The 23,023-nt window shown below is 41.1% G+C and overlaps 2 protein-coding genes across 8 annotated transcripts in view; one reads left to right on the top strand and one right to left on the bottom strand.

Annotated features, from left to right (window-relative positions):
* The first annotated feature begins 1,296 nt into the window (after positions 1-1,296).
* On the top strand, positions 1,297-14,485 carry MDM2 (MDM2 proto-oncogene). Of its 5 annotated transcripts, none has more exons than XM_081211730.1 (11): positions 1,297-1,321; positions 3,421-3,511; positions 3,744-3,818; positions 4,140-4,273; positions 6,204-6,253; positions 7,352-7,419; positions 7,540-7,600; positions 8,907-9,067; positions 11,728-11,877; positions 12,633-12,710; positions 13,867-14,485. In XM_081211730.1, the coding sequence occupies exons 2-11, from the start codon at positions 3,443-3,445 to the stop codon at positions 14,416-14,418; spliced, it is 1,398 nt and encodes a 465-aa protein (XP_081067856.1). In that variant the 5' UTR covers positions 1,297-1,321; positions 3,421-3,442; the 3' UTR covers positions 14,419-14,485. The 5 variants fall into 5 exon arrangements, with proteins under 5 accessions (XP_081067856.1, XP_081067852.1, XP_081067855.1 ...); XM_081211726.1 differs by lacking the exon at positions 1,297-1,321 and adding an exon at positions 1,461-1,483; XM_081211729.1 differs by lacking the exon at positions 1,297-1,321 and adding an exon at positions 2,515-2,939.
* Positions 14,486-16,597: 2,112 nt separating this feature from the next.
* The window catches only part of CPM (carboxypeptidase M), a 34,625-nt gene continuing 28,199 nt past the window's right edge, over positions 16,598-23,023 (bottom strand). For all 3 annotated transcript variants that reach the window (XM_081211743.1, XM_081211744.1, XM_081211745.1), the window contains exons 7-9: positions 21,415-21,567; positions 17,473-17,621; positions 16,598-16,942 (exon numbers count right to left, since the gene is read on the bottom strand). In XM_081211743.1, coding sequence (XP_081067869.1) covers positions 16,703-16,942; positions 17,473-17,621; positions 21,415-21,567 — 542 coding nt within the window. In that variant the 3' untranslated portion in view covers positions 16,598-16,702. The remainder of the gene's footprint in view (positions 16,943-17,472; positions 17,622-21,414; positions 21,568-23,023) is intronic.

Here is a 23,023-nt window from a genome sequence, read left to right as displayed (position 1 = left end):
GTGCTCCTAATGTGTTTATGTCTTCAGCTTTGTTTGGGAAATTTGTCTAAACTTTCTTCATGGATCCCTTGTGAAACTCAGCTGTTTAATCAACCTTGCCAGAAACTTGTTTCATTAATAATAATAATAATGAATTTATACCCCGCCCATCTGGCTGGGTTTCCCCAGTCACTCTGGGCGGCTTCCAACAAATTATTATTATTATTATTATTATTATTATTATTATTATGCATCAGAGTAGGATTATCTGATCTGCAACTCTTGGGTATCCTGATTTACTGGGACGCGGGTAGCGCTGTGCTCTAAACCACAGAGCCTCTTGGGCTTGCCGACCGGAAGGTTAGTTCAAATCCCCACAATGGGGTGAGCTCCTGTTGCTCTGTCCCAGCTCCTGCCAACCTAGCAGTTCAAAAGCACGCCAGCGCAAATAGATAAATAGGTATTGCTGTGGCAGGAAGGTAAATGGTGTTTCCATGCACTCTGGTTTCTGTCACGGTGTTCCGTTGCGCCAGAAGCGGTTTAGTCATGACCCAGAAAGCTGTCTGTGGACAAACACTGGCTTCCTCAGCCTGAAAGCAAGATGAGTGTCGCAACCCCATCATCGCCTTTGACTGGACTTTACTGTCCAGGGGTCCTTTACCTTTTACCTTTTAACTTGCAAACAATACCTTTGCCTCCTATTGCTATCCCTTCACCTGTACAAACAGTTGAAAACTGCACAATCCATTATGCATGACATGGACTCGAGTTTGCATGGCTTATGCTTGGGTACTGTGCGCACTTAGGGTAACACTAAAGCAAGCACACTGTCACCATGGTGGTTTTCCACTGGAGATATGCCAAAATGAGGAGTGTTCATTATGTTACAAGCAACTTCAGTACTTTTAGTGGTTGGTGGGTAACTATGCTTAAGTAACTAGCATTTCTCTCTCAATTCACTGACTTTGTTTTCATGTCTTGTTTCTACAAGATGCCAATTTGTTCAGAAAGCTAACTTCCTCATTGACAACATGACTGCTGGGGGTTTTTAAAAAGCAAAAACATCTTAATAATTTCTGAAATGCCGTTTAGCCTGGTGTGTGACTTAGCTGGGACAGCTCTTTTTTTTTTAAAGACCTTGTGACTTCTTTCACAAGCTATAGCCTTCAGCATTCTGCTCGCAGAAGCGATATAATTTGTTGCCCCACCTTCCAACTTCCTCCTTTAAAATCCTGTTTCAAAAGTAAGCTAGTTTTTCCAACTTGATAAAATCTCAAGGGCTGCTGGAGGAAAGGGCAGAGGTTAGAAGAACACTTGCCCATAATTGAGCCTGGCGCAATGGGTCAGTATGTCACTGTTAACCAGAAGGTTGGTGGTTCAGTCCCACCCAGGGATGGCTGTGGGCGGAATTTCTGCATTGCAGGGGGTTGGACTATATGACCATTGGGATCCATACTCTACAATTCAATGTTTCTATGAATGTTGGCTCATAAGGGCTAATGAGGTGAGTCATGAACAGGTTTTAAATGGAAGTAAAAAAGTACAAAAGTATTATTTCTTGTTCTAATTTTGCATTCTCCCTGTTCTATCTGCCCCATCCCCTTTTTATCCATATAACCTAGTTTGTTTTGGATGTAGTGTTTGCACAGTGTCCATGTCTAACCTGAACCTGCTAGAAGTGTGGTCGTTGTCTTTGGGAATCAAAGCGGATCTTGACTGTTTGGGGCATACTACCCGCTCCTCTCTTTAGCTGATAATAGCACAATTACACTGCAGTCTTCTGCACTGTCTACTCAAAAGTAATTCCCACTGAACGCAGTGGGGCTTACTTAAGGAAACTAGGTGCAGGTTTGCAACCTTAATTAAGCCAACAGGTAGCAGCCTACATGATCTCAGGCAAGGGGGATTATGGAGGGTGTAGACATTTATTAAACAATTCTATACATTGTTCCATAGAGAAATTAAACTTTCCCTTGTTTTTAATAAGGCTAGAGTGAAAGTATCTGGCTTAAATGACGAAGAAAGGGTGGGGGATCCATGCCTCCATTAGAACCAGACAAACAGGTAAGGGAGAGCAGGGTGGATTCCTTGGAGAGCATATGTAGTGTGGTGTTTTGGCGACATAAGGGCGCACTTTATGTGCATCCTGGGGACATGTGGTGGGACGCAGGGCGGCACAAAACAAGATGTATAGAAACCAGAAAGTGGAGGGGGGCATGCAATGGGCATTTTTCTGGTAACACAAAACAAACGCACAGAATCAGTTTGAGGGTTTGAGCGTGTGTGTATATATGATTGTGGCGCATATGCAGCTGCATGTGTCACTTTAATGGTCTGATCTGGGCTAGAGATGAGAATATAGGTCGGAAGAGGAGTCTCACCTGCGTAGCGGGGTCCCAACCGCAGGAATGTTCAGCGTTGTAAAAAACACACATACCCAGGACTTTAAATCTCCACACACACACAACCACTACAAGTGAAGAGCACAGCCAATTACTGTCTCTGGTATAAGCGCAGCATGGCAGTAAGGAGGCCGCCTTGCAGCAGAGGCACCACGTCGCCACCCTCCCATCCCGCAAGGCGCCCCGCTCCTTCCTGGGGTGGCGCCAAGGAGGAACCAGCCTGCCCGCCCGTCGGGACAGGCTCCTTGAAAGACAAGGCCGCGGCGGCATTTCACGAACAATGTATTCGACAGTTCCTTCGGAATAGGCCCTCTTCAACACGCACCCTACCGACGGGGGGAAAACGGCCCCCGAAACACTGCAGGAAAGGCCGTGAAGCGCGCCACTGGCGCAAAGAGCCGGCTGCCGGGTTGGGCAGGGCCGACGGGGGCGCTCGAGAGACGCCGCCCCAAGAAGCCAGTTGCTCGCGCCGCGGCAAAACCCAGGCAGGGCATGGCCGTGTTGTCGGGCCTGAAATGGCGGCCTTCGGCGTGGAATTCGGCCTCCTCGGCCGTTGAGGTAGACGCGTGCCTTTCCCTGCGTGTGGGTGGGTGAAGCGGAGCCTGCCTGGGAGAACTGAGGCGAGGGCCCTTCCTGAGGGGGACCCGTTGAGGTATGGAGAGGTAGGGAAAGGGCAGGGTATGTGTGTTTATGTGGGGAGGAGGATCCAATGGCGGCGGCGTGGCTCCCCTCCCGCCTGACTCAGTGTTGATCTTGCGAGTCATGCTCGGACATGTCGGGCCGCGGCCAGCCAGGGGAGCGAAGCCCGGACTTGCCCCGGCCGAAGTCGTAGGCCGGCCGGTAGGCGACGCTCTTCATACTCGACCCCAGGCGGGGCCTTTCGCTGCGTTTCTTTCTGAAGCGGCGGTCTAACCCGGGTGAGGAGACGGGCGACCGGAGGGCTTTATGCGGCTCCGCTTGTTGGCGGGGACACCTTGCGGGGGACGGACATAAACCCGTAACCGCTGAACCTAACCGAAGTTCCTTCTAATCCTCACAGGGAAACGTGCAATACGACTAAGATGGCCTCTACTACCGACCAGCCCATCGAGGGCACATCTGGCAGCAGCCAAACGCGTCCGGAAAAGTTGGTCAGTATTCGGGGGAGCCTTTGCCCCGGGGACTCTTGTGCAAATGTTTGATTTTTAGGTTTGCAGGAAACCTGCTAGGACCACGCAAACCCGTTTCATTTAAAGGATTTGCCTCTTCCTTTGTGGGGTTTTTGTTTCGTTTTGTTACGGTGCTACCGCCTCCCCCCCCCCCCCAATATCTTGAACAGGAACATCACCGTTTAAATCGAGCTGCGTCTTTTTATGTTTCCAGGTTAAACCCAAGCCGTTGCTGCTGCAACTTCTGAAGCTTGCTGGTGCAGAAAAGGAGACTTTTACTATGAAGGAGGTAAGTTATGGTTATTTCAGAGAATATTGTGGTGAAACTTTATAACCTGTAACAATCAATAAAAAATGATACAAAAATGAAACGGCAATTAAACAAAACTGCTTAAAAGCTAAATAGAAGTTTGTCTCTGTAGGTTCTTCTCAGTTATGCCTTTTTACCTACATAACTTAACCTTAGGTTCAAATTCTTGATTGTGCTACGGCTTGATGAGAAACAATTTTAGTTAAAATGTGTATAGTAATATTCTTGAGCTCAACTAGGAAGTGTGCTAGTTGATCTTATATTACAAAAAAGTGCATTGTTTTATGTTTGCTCTTACAGGTAATGTTCTATATTGGTCAATATATTATATCTAAACGTTTGTATGATGAAAAGCAGCAACATATTGTCCACTGTGCAAATGATCTTCTGGGTGATATCTTTGGAGTACAGAGTTTTTCTATAAAAGAATGCAGGTAAAAATATTTTTTGCAGCCTGGTGTTAAATGCTGAGCACATGTGTTATCTTACTGGCACATTCTTACATGCCAGATATTCAGTTTTCTACCCTCTATCCCAACACACCAAGTGCTCTCCTTAACCACTGTCTATAGCCAAGGTTTGTTCTCAGTTTGCCTTACCATGATGTGTGAACCAGGCCTACATATTGAAAAAGCCCTGTTGTATCTAAGACCTTTGGAGAGTGCTTATTCTACCTTTAGATGCTCCTATGAGTTGCCTGTTGACTGGGATGTCCAGTTCTGCGCCTTTATTTCTTAGACCTGAATTCCACTTACTGTGTTGTCCCCATACAGTAATTAACTTTTGTGTTTAATTTTGGTTTGGAGAACTACTTATGTTAATGAATTATGACTCTAAGCTTCTACTCTCCAACAATCTCAGTAGTCTGAACAAAAGGAGGAAAGCATTGATGTAAAGTAAGCAAAGCCTTTATAATAAGGTTCTATCAGTATCAAATGATCCAGGTTTTGTCCTCATGTCTTCCAATTTTCTTAATATTTTGTACACTTGTTGAATGATCACAACTAAGTTTAAATTTTATTTTTTTATTTCATCCAATGTTTGAGTTATGAGGGTTTTAAATTTTCAAAAATTTTACAATTTTGGCCTTGCCACCAGACTACACAAAAACCTTAAAAACTCAGCCCAGAATTGAGATGTTTCAAAACTAAAAATACCAATCTGGTCAGAACTTCATGGGCTTTAACATAATATGTCACTTGATGGGCTTACTTTAAATTTTAAAGTTAAGTTACAACATTTAAAAATTTAAAAAGTGATTAAAATTAATGATTAAAAATTCCCCAAAATGTATTGATTAATTAATATTTCTAAGAGCTACCTGAAAAATTTCATCTTGGGATCTCAATGGGATCACATTAAGAAAAAAATATTTTGTACATGTCTGCCTGATTGAGTTTTTTTAGGATAAACGGGTGGTCTTAGAGTAAAATATAACAGAATAAACAAGACTTCAAACTATAATATCAGTTACTTCAGGCATTTCTTTAGAAAATTATTCAATTAAAAGGTATCTGAAAAGCTAGTCAGGCTTTTCGTTTAAAAATGTGTTTCAAAGCAGAGTGATAGCTTGCTGTTGCATGATAGAAGTAACCCTTTTAAATAATTATTGTTAGTACTTCATTTCATTTAAATTTTAGATTTAAACTTAAGTTTTGATCATTCAACAAGTGTACAACATATTAAGAAAATTGGAAGACATGGGGTAAAAATATTGGGTCACTTGATATAATATGACCCTCTGTATTTTATCTGAGGCTAATATACAAATTTTGCTCCATAAGACGCACCTGACCATAAGAGGTATCTAGTTTTTAGAGGAGGAAAGGAGGGAAGCCCCATTTTTGGGGTGATCAGCTCACAGTTGTGCAGCTTCTTTTGCAAAAGAAGCCCCGGTTTTTTGAGGATCAGCTCAAAGTTGTTGGGCTTACTTTGCAAAGGTAAAAAATCCTGTTTTTATGGGGTTCAACTCACAGTTCTGCAGCTTCTTTAGGAAAGGAAAGGGAGCAGTTTCTACAGTTTCCAGACAGATAATCTAATCAGCCAGTCACATGTCACTGGGGAAACAGCCTCAGTCTGCAGAACATTCAACAATGGAGGCCTGGGCCAGGGGGCGGGGCCAGAAAGGGAGCCAGCAATCAACCACACATTCGCTCCTTAAGGACGGACAGACATTTCCCCTTACTTTTTAGGAGGAAAAAAGTGTGTCTTATGGAGCGAAAAATACGGTAGGTAATTGATAGGGGAAAGATCATATAATTTGAACTGCTTTTAGGCATGGGGTGGGTCCAGGTTTTTTTTAACCAAGGTGTCAAAAGCATATAAATATCTAGTTCATAAACTTTTATGTTTGTTTTTTTTAAGGCAACTACGTTTGATGATTTCTAAAAACCTGACAGCAGTCAGTCAGCAAGGTAAGCTAGTTTGCTATAATGATGCTTTTCTTTATTCTGGATGAGGGAAGGACGTGATAATTTTAAGTTGTACAGTAAAGTTGATTTGGGTTGTATGCTGCCCTGGGTTCCATGATGGAAAACAAATAAGTAGTAAAGGGGATAATCCATGTATCCTGTGGATTACTGTTTCTGCTGTAACTGAAACTATATGGAAAATAATTGCGTACATAAATTCAACAGTGTAAATAGGTTTTGATGGATGTAATAATGGAAAAACAATTGGTATAGATTTTGTAAAATATGCAGGGATATAAGATATGTAAAATGAACCATGGAAAGAGGAGAAGAGAAGTCACAGATATCTTTAAGTATGTAAAATGTTTATTTGAAATTGTAAAACAGAAAATGTAATAAAAATCATATTTTAAAAAAATAAAAATTAGAACCAACAATCTATAAAAGGAACAGCTGGGAGTTTGTACTACCCCACCTAAGAAGGATTATTTGGATTGGGATACCTATCTGCTGGGCTTTCCCCAAGAATTATAAATAGGAACAGTTAGGACGGTGATGAATAAGTAGCTAGTAAGAAAGCTGATTTACCCACATGTGACTTGAAAATAGAACTAGTATTCCACTCATTAAAACACCACAATTAAGGTCCTGAACCGATCCAAATGTCTGGATGAACCCAGTCTTCCAGAATTCACCTGCTTGCCACCATGCAGTTGTTGTCATTTGTGAATCATATGCACAAATCATACAAAATATAAGTGTGATTCCCAGTTGTAAACTTTTTCTATCCCCAAATTTCTCAAAATATGTTCTAGTTGGATTCAGTTTTTAAATGATGAACATAGAAAAGATCTTGAATTTGAGGATTAATTCATGTAAAGCAATAAATAAGCTTCATTGATTTGTCTCATAGGTTATTACAATTTTTTTCCTGTTCACATGTTTGTGCATTACTCCAATGCATACTGTATTCCTGAATTACGATTTTGAGCAATTTATATTTATGGAATTGCAGTGTATTAATCCGTTTGTTCTTAAATGTGTATTTGAACCTCCTGCTGTCCCTTTTTGATGACTTCCAGTATGCATTTCTTTTTGAAGGCTCTAGTAATTTTAACACATCTGTGAATCAGTCCAGGTGGCAAGTAGAAAATGGAAATACTATAAAGGTAATTTTAATTACACGTTACATTCTTTATTTCCATACTTTGAAGTGTAACATCTGGAACGGTAAAGATTAAAGAGATATCTGAGGGGTTTGGCTTATTTGTTTGTTTTTAATTAAACAGGAATCGGTGCAGGAATCCAGTGAAGCCAGTTCTTCTAGGAGAAGAGCACACAGTGAAACAGGTGAGCACAGCCTTCTGCTTTATCGGTTTCAGTGCTTATAGTAGCTCAGGTATCCAAAACTCAAGTCAGTGATATAACACACAAAGTTAAATGTTTGTGAGAAGAGGTGACTTTTTGCTGCTTCAGGCTTGAGGGTTGGTTCCCTGGTGTCTTGGTGGAAGCGATTATTTGAAAATCCCAGTACAGTAACCCTTCGAGCCATGGCCTAAGTTCCACACCTTCTGTTTTGCGTATCTCACTCCAGTGTGCTGGGTGATAACTTGTCATAGCTTACCATCCTTTATGAGCAGACATATAGCTGCCTACTTGTAACTGGATGTCAGTGTGGGCGAAAAACACTTCTGGATTCCTGCTTTTCCCTAGCTTTTGTGGGGACTTAATCCTTATTTCAGCTAAGTTTATCACCCAAGAAACTTGTGAAAACTGAAATCTTCTTGCCCACAAGTGCTTCTGACGTTAGCTGTTTGTATTTGAGTTGCTTGTCAGTTTTCTTCAGCCTTTTGAAATTGTTACTTTAATATTCATAACAGTACTTGTGTACATTATAGTTATTTGCATTTGCCATAATAGCATTGTAGAGGAAGTGATTATTTGCATTTCCCAAATGGGACCTGAGACTGAGAAAGTTATTTAAAGCAAGTGTGCTGTACTGAGAATATGGACCTCACTCATAGATTTACATATTATCTCTTCTAACACCTGAAATGTACGATTTCCTATGCATCTTTACAGCTGCAGTCCTATATTCACTTACCTGGGTGTAAGCACCATTGAATTAAATGATTTCTGAGTAGATATGTATCTGATTGTGCTATATAATTGCTGTGCTTGTTACAGTGGAATGCCAGTGGCTTCTGTGCAAGCTTCTAACACTATACAGTAAATGTGGAGTGATGAAAATTATATTATTGCAGTGAGAAGTCTTAGGGGCATCAGTACTTTTGGATGCTTTGGGATAACATGGCAGAAAGGAGAGAGAGTGAGAGAGAGACTGAACCAAGAAGTCCCATACCAAAATCAGGAACTGCAAAACTTGTAGAAGTACAGTGGTACCTTGGGTTAAGAACTTAATTCCTTCCGGAGGTCCGTTCTTAACATGAAACTGTTCTTAACCTGAAGTACCACTTTAGCTAATGGGGCCTCCCGCTGCTGCCGCACCACCGCTGCACAATTTCTGTTTTCATCCTGAAGCAAAGTTCTTAACCCGAGGTACTACTTCTGGGTTAGCAGAGTCTGTAACCTGAAGCATCTGTAACCTGATGTACCACTGTATTTGCTAAGAGGTTGGGTTTTTTTAATCCTGCAGAAGAAAGTCCTTTAGAAGATAAGAATGATGAAAGACTGAAACGGCATAGATCAGACAGCATTTCCCTTACATTTGATGAAAGTCTTTCATGGTGTGTAGTAAGCGGTTTACCTTGTGATCTTAGCAACATCAGCAGTTCCACAGGCTCTTCATCAAGTCCGGTAAGTAGTAATGGACTTTCATGAGGAAACTATTTTCTTTAAGTCTCTCCCGTTTTTTTTAGGTTCTCATTGTGTCTTAAAATTGTATCACCAGATGAAATAGAGGACAGTGCTCCTGCACTTTTCATAGTTGTGTGGAAGAGTGAAATTCAGAAGTTATAGCTTGTCATGCAAATTACCTGCTGAAATTGCCTGTTCTGCACAGCTGTTAAACAAGCTGGAACCCTGCCCTCTTTTTCACCTGCCCTTCCAGTGTACTGTAGAATTGTCCCCGTGTATACAGAATGTAGTATGCCAGAGAGAAGTTCTCTAGGCTACCCTTCTCTGCAATTCGCTATTCTTCCCCCCCCCCAAAAAAAAGCAAAATAAAATAAAATACAGGAAGCATTCAGTCATCTCATGTAGTCAGAAACAGTAAGGTCCATTAATGGGTTTTTTATGTGCTAAGCTGTCTAGAATACTTAAACAACTACTGAAAACTATTTGCACCCACGCCCAATATGTTTTGTTCAGGTCATAGCCTGAATCTTTTCCATTTGGTAATGGTTATGACTATTTTCAACGATGAAACCAAATTCTGCTGAACAGAAATAACAGCATCAGAAAAGAGATAGTTTCTCTGAATTGCTGACTATTAAAGTTTGAACTTTTCCCATATGGATGACCTTCTTCCAATTATGTAGCGAAATTAGTGTTTGAATACTTAGGTGGGAGCTGTTAAAACAGAATGAGCTCTAAGTGACATTTTAGGATGACATGTGTTTCACCACTACTATTGTTACTGCTAAGTGTTTTCAGAAATGTATAGTACCCTAGTCAAAGCAAATATAAGGATCTAACTTGAAAGCTTAAAATCACTTCGTACCTGCCTGGGTGAATTGAGACACATAACTCATAATGTCCCACTGTGTCAGCCTGTTCATGTAAACCACTGTTCCAGTTTCATCTCTTCAGTGCAGCGGCCCATACCCCTGTTTGCTCTCTCTTTCTCAAACCCCATTGATAATGTTTTTTTTCTGGAGATTGTCATTGCAGCAAAACATTTAACCTGGTGGTACATATTTTTGGTTATCAGAATCTATTCATATTTGGACAGCTACTAATATGCAGTGATATGTATCCCATCATAGGAAAAGCTTACCATGCTCCCAAAGGGAGGATTGTTACCAGAAAAATGCCCATTGCATATCCCCCTTTTCCCCTCTCTATTCATCGCTGTGTGCCCTGCCACGTCTCCAGGATGCACATGAAATAAGTATATCCTTACATCGACTCAAAGTACCACCCCACACATGCCCTCACCTTTCTTCAACATTTAAGCCAGATACTTTCACTCTAGCCTGCTTAAACAAGGAAAACCTGAATTTCTATATGGAAACTAGGTATAAGATCACTTGTAAATGTATTATTCTTGAGCCTATAGTGTGTGTGTATATTATATTGCATTGTGAGAATCTTTGGGTCTTCCATAATCCCCGAAGCCTAGGGTCATGTTGGCAGGATGCCCATCAGGGAAGCTCCCAGAATCTGCAACGTGTTAGTCACCCTAGAACAGGGGTCGGCAACCCGCAGCTCTGGATACTAGTGAGGGGAGGAGGCGCATTGTGCGCCCCGACACTCCCCACTGTGGTGGGCGCTGTACTGGCTGTGACGTCGCATGGGGGCGGTGCGTGCGTTAGTCACGCACCGTTCCGACGTCACTTGCCCGCCCGCTACATTGTAAGGGGCATGTATGCTGGTCACTGCATTGAAAGGGGGCATGTACGCTGGTCACTGTTTTGAAGGGGAGTGAAGAACACACACACACAAAAGGTAACTTGTTAATTTAACATTTATTTCTATGAGGAGGAGTAATTCTGAGGGGTCAAACAAAGAAATAATAAAAAAGTGACAAAAAAGTTATTGTTATAATGACGAGTTTTGTGGCTCCCAGTTTTTTTTTCTTTGGAAACGGGTCCAAGTGGCTCTTTTTGTCTTAAAGGTTGCAGACCCCTGCCCTAGAAGGTTGCCCTGTTTGCTCAGGTACTCTACATAAAATCAATCTCCAGATCCTGCCGGATCCTCTTACCATGTTGACTACCCCAAGCTCTATTTTCAGTGTCAATACTTTTTGAAAACTCTGTCTGGAACTTTGTGCATCTTCAGGCATTTGACACCCCGGTCTGCCTGACTCCACCTAGTATGTGATGTAACCATGACACTTATCCCAGGTGACCCTGACACTTGCAGAAGAGGGTGTCCTCCTCCATGCCAAAAATGCAAACCTTTAAAAAGATGGGTTTTTCCTTGTTCTGGGTCCTTCACCTCCTGACTAGGGGTGGGGGAACGGGAAGAGAAAGACTGTTGCAACAGATAATAAACGATCAGCTTTGCTTTCACTAGAATTCTGCCTCAGCTCATTCATCTCTGACTGGTAACAAACTAGTCAGGTTGGAAAATAAAAACAAGTTACACAGAATTTTGCTGCAATTGATTAGTCTCCCCATACTGACACAGGTTTATTTCTGTTTCTTCAAGCAGCTCTTCCCTTATTTCCATGATTATTTCAACAATGTATTTTACAGAAATAGGTGGCTATCTATGGAATTCAAAGCCATTAATTTCATTACTGTTAGTTCTAGTTACAAACTTGACTAAAAGGACATTATTACCCCTTCCAGGATCATGACAGCTTAAGTGAAACAGCGGACTGGCTGGATGAGGATTCTGTTTCAGATCAATTCAGTGTTGAGTTTGAGGTTGAATCTATCTGTTCAGAAAACTACAGTATCAATGAAGAAGAATCTGAGCTTACAGAAGACGATGATGAGGTAGGAGAATTAAAGTTAATTGGAATGGTAGTGAAGAAAATCTATGAACACTTGACTCAGACTGGCAGCCACTCGCATCTTAGACCAAAGCCTTTCCAATGACATCCATTTAACTGGAATTGAATCAAAATATGTGCTCTGTCTGCCACTGTCCTGTGGACCTTCTCCAAATATGCTTTATGGGTTTTCTTGTAAGCCCCCCCCCCCCACTGTTATAGATCCTAAAAGTTTCTGGGAAGCACAAATAGTTATCTGACAAATAGTTTAAAAAAGATGATGATTATAGAGACTGACTTGAAGTCTTTGTTAAGCTTTCTGACAATTTTTCATACCATCCTCTTCTTTCCCCTCTGCAGTTTTTACAGTTACTTGTTTTTGCAAAAAAAAAAAAAGTTGCATAATTTCTCAACAGGGTAAATTATGTTGTCCTGTTGATATAGTATTGTTTGGCAGATTGTCTGGCAGTTGTCCTTTTGATATAGTATTGTCTAGCAGATTCCATTTAACACAACCTTCAAGTATAATTGGAATCAAATGAGTACAGTCCCAATACATATTGAAGCCATTCATGAGTCAATTGATTTTAATGGTAGAGAGGACCACAGTGATCTTTTGCAGTGTTGGAACCAGTTGCATCATACCTCAGTAATTCATGGAAGAGAAATACAACGTTTACACCAGTACAATTTGTCTCTTTGGAGTTCTGACGCCTTGCATATTTGTGTAATTGGAATCTAAACATTTTCTTCTATCAGATGTATGAGGTAACTATATATCAGACTGAAGACAGTGATGTGGATTCATTTGATGATGATCCTGAAATTTCACCAGGTGTAAGTAATGTCTTCATTTAGAGTAAATTGCAGCTTTTTAAATTAGATGTTTTTGTATATGCTAGAGCAACATTCCCCAACCTGGCGCCCTCTGAATGTTTGACTACAATTCCAATTAGCCACAGACCGCATGACCACGCTGGCTGAGGCTGATAGGAGTTGTGCATTCCAGATGTTTTGGACTGCAAGGTTGGGAAAGGTTGCTTTAGTGGGTAGGCTATGCTGGAAAATGGGTATGTCCAAAGCAAATAACATTAAAATAACAGATCAAAAGCAGCTAACATTAGGAATACTGGGTGTGTTGGACAGTAGGAATAGACTGTTGATCTCTTATAATTTATGGGTGTCATACCAATGAGATAGGTCAGATTTGACCAGGCAATGCACAAGAGCCAACTAGTCATGCAACTTTTCCCTAGTAGATGCCAGCTAGACAAAGGGTTTTATGCAATGTACTACAGTCAAACCTCTGTTGTCGAATGTAATCTGTTCCAGAAGCCCGTTTGACTTCCGAAATGTTCAACAACCAAGGCGCGGCTTCCGATTGGTTGCAGGAGCTTCCTGCTCTCAAGCGAAAGCCACGTTGGACGTTTGGCTTCCAAAAAACATTTGAAGACCGGAGCATTTACTTCCATTTTTTTGGCATTTAGGAGCTGAGATTTGACTGTAGCACTAAGTTGCTTGGCAGTACAGTATAGCACTGGTGAAATGGTTTGCACCAATGGAACGTTGTTGCACAAAACTATAAGCAAGTTGCTGGTAACTTTGTTGCACATCTTGCAAAACAATTTTCTGCTAGTGCAACTGTTCCTCTGTTGAGCAACATAAATTGATAGACCTGCTAGCCCACAGTCTGCACAATTAATATTTATATGATGCTGAAGGCTAGTGGGATTGCAGCCCATGCTTCCTATCTTGAGCATCCTTCCTCCTCCCCTTGTGGGTGTAGTAATATCTGCATATGATATCCGGTATTCGTAATACTTGAAATAGAGCCGCTAAAATCAGTGGACCTAAGCCCACTGATTTCAGTATGTCTTAATCTGGTGATATCACCAATGTTTTTTGACTGTGCAGAGGAGAAAAATGGTTGATCTTTGCTTTTTTTTATTTTGGTAAATGGTAGCTTAACTGTTTCATGTCTAATTGACTACAGGATTATTGGAAGTGCTCCAAGTGCAATAAAATGAACCCGCCTCTTCCACGCCATTGCCCAAAATGCTGGGCTCTTCAGGAAGACTGGCTTCCTGAGAAGAAGACGGAAAAGTCTGTAGAGGGCAAAATTGAAGATGACACACCACTGGATCCCGAGGAGGGCTTTGATGTTCCTGACTGTAAGAAAGGGAAAACACCTGAAGATGAAGTGGAGGATGACTCAGAACAGAGCTCTGACTCTCAGAAAAGTGAGGACTATTCTCAGCCATCTACATCTAGCAGTATGCTTTGTGGAAGCCAAGAAGACTATAAAGAACCTGAGAAGGAAGAGGCTGAAGACAAAGAAGAAAGCACTGATTTAGTTTTACCCCTTTCTGGTGTGGAGCCCTGTGTCATATGCCAAACTCGGCCCAAAAATGGTTGCATAGTTCACGGAAGGACGGGACACCTCCTGTCATGTTTCACATGTGCAAAAAAGCTAAAGAAGCGGAACAAGCCTTGTTTGGTCTGCAGGCAGCCAATTGAGATGATCCTGCTAACTTATTTTTGCTAACTGAGATACAAGCAGAATTGCTTCAAGAAACCCTACAGCCCTAAAATAAAATTTTGTACAAAAAATATTGAAAGTTTACAAAAGTTTTTATACCTTCTTCACAGGATTTTCCTACAAGAGACAACATTGTGCTGAAGCCGATGCGTTTAATTGTAATGTTCACAACCTCCTTTTTAGCCCCAGTAGCAAACAGTTAGCCCAAGCAAAGTGATGTATGGAAGCATGGCAACAAATGAACAGATTTAGTGTTTGTGGTGAGATCTTTTTAGTCTTATCTTCCAGTCCAAATCTTCTGTGTCTAAAAATAGCATTCTTTATTCAGAAAAGAGATTGAAATTGCAGCATTTTTTAAAAAGTGTACTAGCTTCCATTGTTTTCAACCATGCTTGAAGACTAGATACATCTTGCATTTACAGAAAAGTGATTTTAGTCAAAAGGCTGTAGGGCAAACTCTGTGCAGAGACTGATAATCTTTTAACTCTGGTTAAGGGATCAGAAGCAAGCTGTGGGATTGTGGGTATTTCTTTCACCTCCTCTCTGGAATCCATTGCACTGTAACTGGTTATTAGCAGAAACAACATTTATGTCCCTCAAGCATGGTTTGAATCCAAGGTAGATGGAAGCCTGGTTAGTCTCCCTTTTTTAAATAAATATTTTACTTAAGTTTTCAAGAATACAAATTAACCTAGTTGCATTCCCCCTTTTATTTGCTTTATCTTCTTCATACGTGCTACAGCCCACAGTTTTTGCCTCCATTTGTGTATTTGAAGACTGTGCAGTCATTTGCAGTTTGGGGTGGCAGGTTGTGCCAGTGCAGCTTTGTTAGTGTTAATGTCAGTGTTCACACATACATGGTTCAGGCAGGAGGAATAAATTTGCTCTGGGGCTAGGTAGAGAGCAGCATTTTGAATGAAGAGCTGACAGATCTCCAGCACTAAATCTCCAGTTACCCTTTCTGGAAGCCTACACGCTTTTACCAGGACTGCAACGAAGACCATTAGGAAGTGTTAATGGGGGAAATCAGTATTCCCTGGATGATGGAAAATAATAGCTAGTCTGCAAAATCCAATGAAAGTGTGTTTAAAGGGGTTATTTGAATCATAGCCACCATATCTGCATTTCTCTGGTAAAGGTTTAAAAGTCTGTTAAACTGAAATCAAATTTTGTTTTCATCCTCAAATGATTTTTACATGTATATCCTTAGCCTCGTTGGCAAGAGACTTAACATTCCATTTTTGCCATTGTAATGTGTTTAGTTCATTTGAACAAAACGTAAAATATTGAAATTCAGTGCAATAAATGTACAAAATTTGAATTTAACAAATCCCCAGTTTTCAGTAAATCTCACTAGTTTGCTTTCTCTAACTGGCTTGTTACCTTCTGTATTTAAATCATGCGATCAAAACATTTTGTATTTTATGTTAAGGACGTGAGTCTGCTGGATCACACCAAAGGTCCCATCTGGTCAGCATTTTGTTCCCATGGCGGCCAAGCAGGACTTGAGCATAGCAGATTGCTTATTTTGGTTCCTTATTTTTATGCACTGTGTCCTCTTGTATAGGGGCAGGAACGGGTCGTGATCTCTCCCAACCACCTGTTTCTGTATCATCAGGAGGGCATCTAAAACACTATTGCAAAGGTTTTGCACATGAGATTTCTCCAACTTTGGCTACCATAACAATGGCACTGAATACCAGTATTGTATCTTTTTAGTAAATTGCTGAAAATTGATACCCTGTTCATACCTGAGTACTGGCTTGAGCTGAAGGAAGTTGACACCTGGAGGGGCCACTGGTACCCCCTATGCTGCTTTAGTAACGGCAGAATAAACGTGCATGGAAGTTTGTTGTAATTATAACCAAACACAGAGTCCACCCAGCTGTACTCAGAAGTTAGTCTTGTAATGTCCAGTAGGGCCCCTCCCCCTTGTGTTTAGGATTGCAACCTCATGGTACTAATTTGGTATCCTCATTAGGAGGCCTTCATGCATTTTTATGAGGTGCTAATTGGAAAAAGAAGGTAGCTTAGTCCTCTGGTAGAATCAAACATTGAAACCAAGTGGTTCATAAATAAAAAATTAGCATAATTGCTGGATAGTGAATTGTAATAATCGAATTCCGTTGCATATTTTTGTGCAAGCACAAAGCATTTAGTTGTTCTCTCTTTAAGAAACGTATACTTTATGTAATACAGTACTTTATTACATTACACTGAAATAACCCATTTTTGATTGTCAAGAGAAGATTGTCCAGTCCATTTGAATGAATATATGCACATAAAAGTTTCATCTCAACACTGCATAAAAGATATTAACTAAAACCAAGGAGGTAATAGCAGGCTTCAGTGTGGCAGATTGGTTTTTATCATACTCTGAAGAATAAAGGGGGTCTGTGGGGCATGAAGCAGGCTCGGGTCTGGTCTGTAAATGGGGGACAACAAAGTCATACGTGAGGGCACTGAACTGTGCTCTGCCGTCTGGTATATGCAGTTCCTGTAGCAATGAGCTAGAGCCAGGTGCGGTTGCCTAAAGACCAATAAAGACAGGAAAAAATGTTTGCAGTTTGTCAATATGTAGACCATTTTAATTACACAGTGGAATCTGAATATATATAAATTTCTTCCCTCCTAATATAAGTGTGGAAAGGACCTCAGTGTAAGTTAGTCACTACTTTAAACACTAGGGTAAGCGTTTGGAAAAATGGCATTATCTTTTTAATTCATAAATTGACCTTTAGACATGTGTTTGCTGAATCCTTCATGGAGCCTAGAATTCCATGGCCACATTGCAGAGAAGTATGTGATGCCATATCAGCACAGCAGTCCTACTCTATCTTAAATTGCACATTCTGGGGATCTAAAATGCTGCATAGGAGTTTTCAGTTCCCTTTCTCTCCTAAGGCCCTGGTCCCCATATGAGGTGTAAGGGGACTAGCACCAGAAGGAAAAACTAGCCCACCCTCCACAAGAGCACAGAACCTGCATGCATAAATGTCTAGGGATTCTGGCCATGTTTACCAGAACAGCAGCTTGCAGGTCTAAGACAAGATGACTTACATTAAGTGTGTAGGTGCCAGGCAGGAGGAGAAGATAATATTCTCCATTTTTGTTGGTTCTGTAAGGACATATGTGTCTCCTTCCGACAGCTTCTACTATCACACCTGGAACAGGTTCATCATTCTTATCCAAAACACGACCTTTTACACCTATGGCAAGAAGTCAAAAGAGGAAGAAGCCATTTCTTTTCGTTTTTGGCATGTAACTAGAAAAGTTTTCTGCCAAGGAAGTACAGCAACAGGAGCAAATGGCACAGCCACTTGCAATCTAGTAACAGCCCTTTGTCACAGAATGCATTCTATAGTAACATGTTTAAACACTTGCTAAGGTATTGTATGCACATTCCCCAAAAGAAGAAATGTTTGGCTGGTGTTTTGATTTTTATTGGGGAAGGAAATTTACCTTTAGTTACTTTAAGGATAATAATGGATATGGTGAATTTGTGTAGATAAATGGGAAAAACTTGCCCCTCCTCAACATATTCACAGAGAACCAAAACACTTCTCTTGAGGGGTGGAGGCAAAATCACTATTCTTCCTTAGAAGTTTAGAACAAGACTAGCACATGCCTCCACAATTCCACGGAAGTTCTGGACAAAAGCCATGGCAATGCATGTATGGAGCACTGAAGTGGAAGAACTATCTACTGCTTGTACAGTGGTACCTCGGGTTACATACGCTTCAGGTTACATACGCTTCAGGTTACAGACTCCGCTAACCCAGAAATAGTGCTTCAGGTTAAGAACTTTGCTTCAGGATGACAACAGAAATCGTGCTCCGGCAGCACAGCTGCAGCAGGAGGCCCCATTAGCTAAAGTAGTGCTTCAGGTTAAGAACAGTTTCAGGTTAAGTACAGACCTCCGGAATGAATTAAATACTTAACCCGAGGTACCACTGTACTGGATAGAATTTGTTTGTTTGTTTGTTTGTTAGGAAAAAAGCTTGACTATCCAATTTATTAAATCTGTAAATTCAAAGTATGGGGGAAATGTACAGACAACACAATAGCATAAGGGCAATTAACCTTTTATGGGCCAAGGGTTGTGTTGATCCACAATCAATCCCCTGCAGAGAGCATATCAATGTGGATATGGTCTCTTTTTTAATGTACAAATGGAAGGGGCACGAAAAACTTTGCATCAAAGTAGAAAACACAGGAACCGTAAAAAAAAAATGTTATGTAATAACAAAACAAAAAACTTCTTGAAGTAGGATTGGCTTGGCAACAGTATTATCAATTGAAGGAAATCTTCAAATCAGACAAGAAAATGGATTTGAGAAACATATCAAAATTGGAGAAAGAAGTATTAATAAACAATAGGAAAATATTATCAAAAACATAGATTATTATTAGGTTGGCAACTTAAAGATGAAGAAGTGTAGGAGGTTATGGTGAAATGGGCACAAGGCTTTGGCTATCCAATATTAATGGAAAATTGGGAAAGACTATGGAAAACAGACTTAAATTTCATGGTCTGTTATTTAATAAAAGAAAATTTTATGAAGATGATATACCGGTGGTATATAACTCCATTCGAATTGGTTAAAATATATAAAAACAACACAGACACATGTTGGAGATGTAAACAAGAAGAAGGAACCTTATTCCACATGCGGTGGACCTGTCCCCAAATTTTAAAAAATTGGAACATAGTCTATAAAGAGGTAAATAAAATGCTCAAACAAACATTTATTAAAAAGCCAGAGGCCTTCTTACTGGGCATCATGACTATAAATATCTTAAAAAACCCCAAAAGAGTGTTTCTGGACACAACCACAGCGGCTAGAGTTCGAGTTGCCAAATACTGGAAAGGAGAACGGGTGCCAATGAAAGAAGAGTGGCAAATGAAATTATATTAATATGTGGGGCTGGCCAAATTGATAGAGGTAGTAAGAAACCACTCGAATACAAAAATCAAAAAATGGGATTGTTTTAAAAATTATCTGTGTAAATATGGTTCTCAAAGCAATATTTGGATGTGTATAGATTTGTTTTTACAAAATGGAATTAGAAAAAATAAGAGGAATATAATTTATAAGGAAAAGGATGAAAGCATGTTAGAATGCAATACAAAAATAAGGAAATAAAAAGAAATGAAGAAGCTGTAATAGGGGTAGGAGGAAGTCGACTATTAGTGAAATGAGATTAGATAGATGAATGAACAGAATTTGTGTATGTTTTGTACGTTAAAGAAGAAAATATGGTGATCTGTATGTTTTTAAATTGCAATAATGCTAATAAACTTCCTGAAGTTAGCCACCACTGCCAGAAGAGAAAACCTAGTTTTAAATTAAGGGAACTTGAAGAAACTTGTTTTTGTAGGAGGGGAGAACCTTATTCTGAATATTAGGATTAGCAGAATTAAGCTGATTCCAGACTGTTGCTCTTTTGTGGGTGGGATTCAACCACACAGTGGCAAACCCAAGTTGGACAATTAAACTGGATCTGCATAACAAAACAATTCGTAAAAATTAAATAAGGAGAGTGACGGGGAAATGCTTGATGTGAGTGCATATGACTGCCTCTGAAAACGAATCAGAACTCAATGCTCAATGAACAGGCCATGTCTGGAAGTGAACTTGATGTATTAGCCTGCTTAAAAGTTTTGCCCCTGGCAATCCATGGGAGGGCAGTGTTGCTTCACTACATAGCATACAAACATGGCTTCCTGCTCATGTAAATAGGGGTCATGCGTGAACATTGCCACTGGAGTGTACTCTTCTGTAACACTAAAGGTATGTACACATAACATGCTTTGAAAAAACAGCTGTGTTTCAATTCGATTTTGCAAATCCTGGTACACATCAGTTTGATCTGTTTTCACTTCGGTCGCTGTCTGTTTCCCATTAGCCCAACTAGCTCAGTACTTGAGCTGTAGCCCAACTATATTCAGAGGGCCACAGGTTCCCCATCTGTCCCCTAGTTGATGGGCAGTGTCACTGACTCCTTCCTCTCTTCCTTGAACACTACCAATCCTCATACTGTTTTCACTGGGTAAAATTGCTTTGTTCTCTGAAACAGAACTGAAACCTTTTCGGTCGCTTTCTGGCAACACATTATCAGAAATCCTTTACTTTTAGCCCCCTTCCTAAGCAATTACTATACTAATTAAAGCACTAAAGTGCTTGCATGCAGATCTGTAAAAACTATTACAGTAAACAATATTTATCAGAGATGTTTTCTTCTTTGCTCTTTAAGGAACTTATTCCACAACATGTGCAATAAATTTTTTAAGGTCTTATATATATAAAATAAATGTTCATAAATGTACCAAGCAAACTTGTACATAAATATATAAACCACATGTCTGAAGCAGCATAGGAAGACAGTCCTGAAACCATTTTGACTCCCAAACTGACCAAATGTTTCTCTGCAAGGAGGGAGGGGGTGAGGGAACCTTCCCATTGTCCCAGGAATTGGGTGATTACCATCTCAAAGGAATGGCCAGACTACCAGGAAAGGCAATCAGATAAGGTATTATCAGATAACCTGGCAGACAGGAAAAACAACATTCAAATTTCTGTTGTAGACCGCCATTTCTGTGATGCAGGTATGATGTTTGTGGGGGGTGGTCTTGGGTTACACCCCTTCTGTGATGTATGTATGATGTATGGTGGGGTGGTCTTGAGCTCCAGGACAGGGAATTTCAAAATGGCTTTATAAGGGCAAGCACACATAGTTTGTGGTCCTCCTCCTCTCTCCTGTGGGGGGGGGGGAGCACCCTGTTGCAGCAGTTTAATAAAGATCAGGCTTACTAGCTGCTTTGCTTCTCAATATTCTCTGGTTGGCCTCTGTTTTTTTCTCCTACCAATGGAGAACCTACAAAGGACTCTATAAGGGCTCTTGTGTACCCCATAAGGGCATAAGGGCAGATTTTGTTTACAACACATGCAAACCAGAATATTAGCTATGACAAAAGAAAACCAAGTAGAGCCATCTTACCTAGATGAACTTGTTTAATGTATTCGATCAAAGCATTTCTATTGTCATTCCAGAAGGATGGAAGCTCATCTTTTCGTGGAAATTTACAACACGATACTTCCAGAGTGATGTCAAAGCACTGTCCCCAGACGTAGCTATAATCCTGCATCCCACCTAAAGTATATATTTAAATGCATAGTTTAAATGCCATTAAGAAAAAGTTAGCATTTTAAATACTCTCCTAAACTCCTTTGCCAGGTGCCTCAACTCGTCAGCCTTGGTTCAAATGTCCCCAGGAAGCTGGCTTGGCATGTGAGCAGTAAACAGCTGGTCAGCAGAAAAGTCAGCAGTGTTCCAGCCGCCGCCACTGTCACTTCAGCTTGTTGATCTGCTACCGCTGCCCATTGCTTCTTCCTCCCTAGACTGTCCTGTAGAATCTGCCAATGGCAAATGACTAGGCATGGACAGTTTTCTCTTAAGTCAGAGGTTTTCAACATTTTTGAGTCCACAGCTCCCTTGACGCAGCTACATTCTTTCTGCGGCACCCCTGTGGGGCTCAGGAACCCAGTAACGTCACCCCTTGCCTGCAGAGCTGGCGGCCTCTCACCATTTTTCAAACACCACCCCTTGTGGAGTGTTCCCTCAGCCTCCTCTCCCCTCTCCTTGGGGGTCCTCCATGCAGCCCCAGCTGCCACCCCTGGTCTCTGAGCTGCCCACCCCTCACCCCAAAGAGAGGTGCCTCCTCATACTGCCCCACAGTTGCCTGGTAAGCACCCCCTGACCGGCCCCAGAGGCACCATTTGCCTGGGGAGCTCATAGCCAGGGCTGCTGCAACAAACAGTTGTGCAAGCCTTTGGGAGGCAGAAACGTGAGACGGCATCCGAGGAAGGAGGGAAGGAAAGGGACGGAGGCCAGTATTGCCTGCAGCATCCCTGAGCATCATTCAAGGCACCCACGGTGCCACGGCACACGGGTTGAAAACCATTGTCTTAAGCCATTATTATTACTGTATTTCAATATTTGGTTGGAAGCCGCCCAGAGTGGCTAGGGAAGCCCAGCCCAATGGGCGGGGTATAAATAATAAAATTATTCTTATTACTACTACTATTACTACTACTACACCGGCACTAGGCTGTCCCCACTTTTTCTTGGGTCTCCTACTCCCACTACACAGCTGCATGCAGCTTAAAAGCTCATGTCAATGAAGTAAAAAGGAAACACTTTTCTGCTCACTTTTCCAACAAGAAGACTGCAAAAGGTATATAGGTAGGACATTTTTTTTCCCTCTGGTTGAGGGGCAACCAACTACAATGTAGGATTATTTTCCTGGGTTATCCAATTTATGCACAATCCTCATAAAATTTATTCTCCACACCCCCAAGTCACACTCTCTCTCTCTCTCTCTCTCTCTCTCTCTCTCTCTCTCTTTCACACACACACACACACACACACACACACACACACACACCAATACAAGCAGAGACTTCCAATGCCTCTAAGTGTGTTGGGCACCCACTTTGGAATGCAAATATCACTTGGCACCTCATCTCACTTCACCCACCCACCCATCACTAGCTTAAGACTGAAGAACTTCGAAAGTTCTGAATTTTTGCCAGGAAATTAGTCCCAA

This window comes from Podarcis bocagei, assembly GCF_964188305.1.
Source record: "Podarcis bocagei genome assembly, chromosome: 10".
Lineage (NCBI taxonomy): Eukaryota > Metazoa > Chordata > Lepidosauria > Squamata > Lacertidae > Podarcis > Podarcis bocagei.
This window is presented reverse-complemented; position numbering and strand designations above follow the sequence as displayed.